The sequence below is a fragment of the Sesamum indicum genome, linkage group LG8 (assembly GCF_026168435.1).
Source record: "Sesamum indicum cultivar Baizhima isolate 11 linkage group LG8, ASM2616843v1, whole genome shotgun sequence".
NCBI lineage: Eukaryota > Viridiplantae > Streptophyta > Magnoliopsida > Lamiales > Pedaliaceae > Sesamum > Sesamum indicum.
Window position 1 is genome coordinate 24,278,668 of NC_142664.1, and position 4,816 is coordinate 24,283,483.

At 32.9% G+C, this 4,816-nt stretch overlaps 1 protein-coding gene across 1 annotated transcript; it reads left to right on the forward strand.

Moving 5' to 3' along the window:
* Positions 1-3,214, forward strand: LOC105168820 (6,7,8-trihydroxycoumarin synthase-like). The gene is made up of 2 exons (XM_011088976.3): positions 1-879; positions 2,544-3,214. The coding sequence occupies exons 1-2, from the start codon at positions 1-3 to the stop codon at positions 3,150-3,152; spliced, it is 1,488 nt and encodes a 495-aa protein (XP_011087278.1). The 3' UTR covers positions 3,153-3,214.
* The last annotated feature ends 1,602 nt before the right edge of the window (positions 3,215-4,816 follow it).

Sequence of the window (4,816 nt, forward strand, 5' to 3'; positions counted from 1 at the left end):
ATGTTGCCAATTCTTGTGCTGCTAGCTCTGCCCATAATCCTCATTCTCTACGTCCAAAAACACAAACCAAAACATGCCCGAAACCTTCGTCCACCGGGGCCTCCAGGGCTCCCTTTCATCGGCAACTTTCACCAATTTGATGCCAAATATCCCCATATATACCTACAAAGCCTTTCCAAACAGTATGGCCCTATCCTGTCCATGAAGCTCGGGTTCAGGCCGGTTGTCGTGATTTCCTCAGCAAATGTAGTCAAAGAAATCATGAAATCCCACGACTTAGCTTTTTCAGGCAGGCCTACGCTTGTTGGCATGCAGAGAATGTCCTACAACGGCCTGGACATTGCGCTTACATCGTACAACGACCGGTGGAGGGAGATGAGGAAAGTTTCAAATCTCCATCTCTTTAGCGCCAAACAGGTCCAGTTTTTTCGCCCGCTTCGTGAAGACGAAGTTTCGATGATGATCAAGAAGATTTCCAGGGACGCGTCCCTGTCCAGGGTTACTAACCTGAGTCAGATAGTAAATACTGCGGTGACCAACACAGTCTGTAGATTAACGCTGGCGAAAAGCAGCAAGGACGAAGGGTTCGCAAGACGTACCAAAGAACTTTTCGATGATGTTCAGGGCGCGCTTGTTGCATTCTGTGTGGAGGATTATTTTCCTTTACTGGGATGGATTGATAAAATCTCTGGAACTCGGGAAAAGCTGGAACAGACTTTCAGGAAACTGGATTCTTTCTACCAAGAGCTTATTGAGGAGCACTTGGATAAAAACAGGCCTAAAGCAATGGAAGGAGACATTCTTGATATCTTACTTGGGCTGATGAGAGATGGATCTTCTTCCATTGCTACTATGGATCATATCAAGGCAATTCTAATGGTAATTAAAAACTTGTCCATTTCAATATCTTTATCTTTCTTTTCCTTCGTAACATATGGCATGTGTCGTTTTTAGTCGCATAATCACACATTTTTAGTTCAAAAAATCATGTGCATTGTAGTTTTCGAACTGAAAATGTGTTTTTTGAAACTAAAAAACATGATTTTATGTTTTATAGAACTAAAACCGTCACCTGTCATATCAAAACAAATTCTACCTTTATTTTAGCGAACCAAAAATATATTTTGCCTTACTTATGATAATTTCACTTTTGGTTCTTAGATTAGTTACTAAATCACTTCTGCTATCCCGTATTCCAATTTTAGCAATTTTGGTCCCCAAGTTATTCCATTTTAAAATAATCAAAATTAATCTTTGACCGTATAAAACTAATGGAGATAACTTTTTGGTCAAGCACGGAAATTACTTTAAATAATCAGATAATTAGCTATTCCATGTTTGGTATTGATTGTTTATCTATTATGATAATTTATTAGCTTGATTTTAATTCAAACTGCTATGCTACAAATTTTATTTTGCATTTTATTATTAAAAAAATCGTTCTAGTTAACAAAATTGATGTTGATTTAAGGTGAAGAATACTCAAAAATATATTAATTATAACATAAATATATATCGCATGAGGGTATAGTTTTTCCAAACAATTAATTTAAAGAGATAAAGTATTACATTTCATTAATTTAATTAGGGACCTAACTACTATCTATACATATAATTCTTATGCTTAGTGATGATAATTATGCCTATGGAGGGGTAGTAGTTCGAGTAGAATGGTGACGATGTGAAACAGTTTGTAGATTTAATTTAGGTAAAATTACATTTTTTTCTCATATAATTTTAGATTATTAGTATTTTTGGTCCTGTAATTTATTTTATTTGCACATTTAAATTTTATTTTGGATGAATTTAGTTCTAAACATTTCACATTTTGTCCCTTTTTGGCAAATTTAATTATCTATTAACAATTTTGGTCCTTACAACTCATAGTTACAAGACAAAGAATTAGATTTATTACAATGAAAAGAGAATCAAATTAAATTATAAACACAAAACTAAATTTGTCAAAAACAGACCAAATGTAATATCTAAAATTAAATTCATCAAAAAAGAACTAAAAATATGTAGATGGAATAAATTACACGATCAAATTACTAACAACCTAAAATTACAAAATCAAAAATATAAATTTTCCTTTAATGTATATATAAGTAACATATATTTTGAAAGCTCTAATAGAGCCTACGATTAGCACATTTTATAAATTTACATTAAAAAGAATTATTTAGTTTTAAATAATATTATTGACTCATATATATTTATAAAGCTATGTTACTATTATTTCTAAAAAAGTATATTTTTTAATATTTTAAAATTTTGGGTCCAACGGATCTATTGGATCCAGCTCATTGGGTCCTAACACTAGAACAAATTTAATATTAACTATCCTTAGCCAATCGTCACAGTTTAAAATAAATGTAGTAAGTAGTTGTTGACCACAATCACGCCACGATTATTGAATGTGATATTTGCAAGTATAGATAACATATTTGTCCCAAACTTGATTCCTTGTCATTGTTCTAGTAATAAACTGGATATGATTCCAAGAAATAATCATTCTTAACAAATGTTCAATTGCATTGCAGAACATCTTAATAGCGGGAACAGATGCAAATATAACTCTTACAATATGGGCAATGACAATCCTAATGAAGAATCCAATCCCAATGAAGAAAGTGCAGACAGAGATAAGAAACTTGGGAAAGAAGGATCTAATAGATGAGAATGAGATTGCTTCACTTCCCTATCTAAGGGCAGTCATAAAGGAGGTCTTAAGATTGTTCCCACCAGCTCCACTTTTAGCCCCCAGAGAGACTTTGCAAGAATGCACCGTAAATGGCTACGAAATTCAGCCCAAAACATTGGTATATATCAATGCATGGGCCATTGGTAGGGACCCCGAGGTCTGGAAAGATGCTGAGGAGTTTGTGCCAGAGAGATTCTTGAACAGTGAAATCGATGTGAAAGGCCATGATCCGGAGTTGATCCCGTTCGGGATAGGGCGAAGAGGGTGCCCAGGGATGATGATGGCGATGGCAATGGCGGAGCTTGCGCTTGCTAATCTTTTGTATGCATTCGACTGGGAATTGCCTCCCGGAATGAAAGACGAAGACCTAGACTTTGATGTGGAGCCTGGACTGGCAATGCCCAAAAAGAATCCCCTTTGTCTTCTGGCCAAGCCTGTGCAATTCTAGACTAATATTAAAAGTTATTGATGTAAGAGCTGTGCTTTTCTGGTAATAAATAAGGGTTATATATATGTCGGTTTGGATCAATTTCCTGTTTTTGTGCTATGTACATCTTGTCTCTCTGCAATACGTACGTAAACAGAAATATTATGTATGTAATTTTGTATGTGTAAAATAAAATATTAATTTGGAATTGAGAATTCGGAGTGTTTATTTGCTTGTGCTGTCCTGATACTTGCTAATATCAAAGTGTGAGAGAATGTGGATAACGGAAACTGCTCTGCTTCGCTCGAACCCCTTTTTGCGTTTTTTTCCCCTTCTTTCGACTCTACAAACAAGAAAGCGTGAGCGTCTGGGACGGATATATATATATATAAGACGTCAACTGACACTTTTGCCCCCCTACATTCACCTTATTTCCTCGTGCCCCCATGTTGTCAATTCGAATTTACTAGGGATCTCGAGGGCACTTTCGTAAGCAGACTATTAAATTTGTGTACCTAAGATGTTAATATTGTTAAACTACTACTCAAGCGGTAAAGCCACACTCGATTCGTGTGCAAATTTAAATCTTTTAAAAATAATTAGTTGTTGTGCCATATCATTCCTACATGTATATAATAAATAATTTTCACATTTTAAAATATATTGTACATAAAAGTAAAATATATAAATCAATACATTATAATTAAAAAAAGAAAACTAATTTATGACTTAATGTAAAATTCAAGAAGTTGAATAAGTAGTTTTCTTATTAGTTGAAGGGTATTTACAAAAAATTGGTGCAGCGGTGTCATTAACAGCCGTTTGTGAATGTGAAGGGACTTTTCTTTTTATAATAGTATAGATACAACGATCTTTCCTAAATTTTGATATAATTACACGCAAATCCTTTATAGTTTGAAAAATTATATTTAGTATCTTTATTTTCATTCAATAAATAGATCATTTGTTTGTCAAAATTTACCAAATTCGCAGATATTATAAAAGAAATTGAACAAAAGTCCATATTTAACCTCAATTGACGTATTACAGGTCCAACAAATTTTTTTCTGATCAAACTACCTTTATAAGGGTGAATATATATATCATCGCATACACTAATGCATGAAGATACATAATTGTATTTTAGTTCAAAAAACTTATTTGATAATAAGTCAATTGGGGGAAAATATGAATTTTCATTCGATATTTTATTAATATTAGCAAATCTAGTGAATTTGACTAACAAATAATCTATTTATTAACAAAAACAAATATTACGGGTACTAGATTTAATTTTTTAAATTACAAGGATGTACATATAATGGCACAAAATTTAATGAGAGAGAAGTATAGTCATCCCAATTCTTTATAATATTTATTTCATTAAATAAATAAAAGAAAATAAAGATCAAAAAATGAATCAAACTTTAATATGCAAAAATAAAAAAGAACTGTTGATAGAAAATTAATACTAAAGAGATGATGGAGAAATGAGGCTACCTGAGGGTATTTTGGTTTATACACATGTTATCAACTAATGATGGTTATTACATCCCCTTTATCAGTTTGTTTAACGATTTTAATTTGTTCAACTTTTTAAATTTTATTCCAATTAAAAAAATTTAGTCGACCCGATTAGACCCGTCCAGACGAATTACGTCTCACAAATACTCGAGACGTGCTGG

Coding starts and splice junctions, on each gene's coding strand:
- LOC105168820 (XM_011088976.3), top strand. CDS start 1: ATGTTGCCAATTCTTGTGCTGCTAGCTCTGCCCATAATCCTCATTCTC. Junction 880..2,543: donor ATATCAAGGCAATTCTAATG/GTAATTAAAAAC, acceptor ATTGCATTGCAG/AACATCTTAATAGCGGGAAC.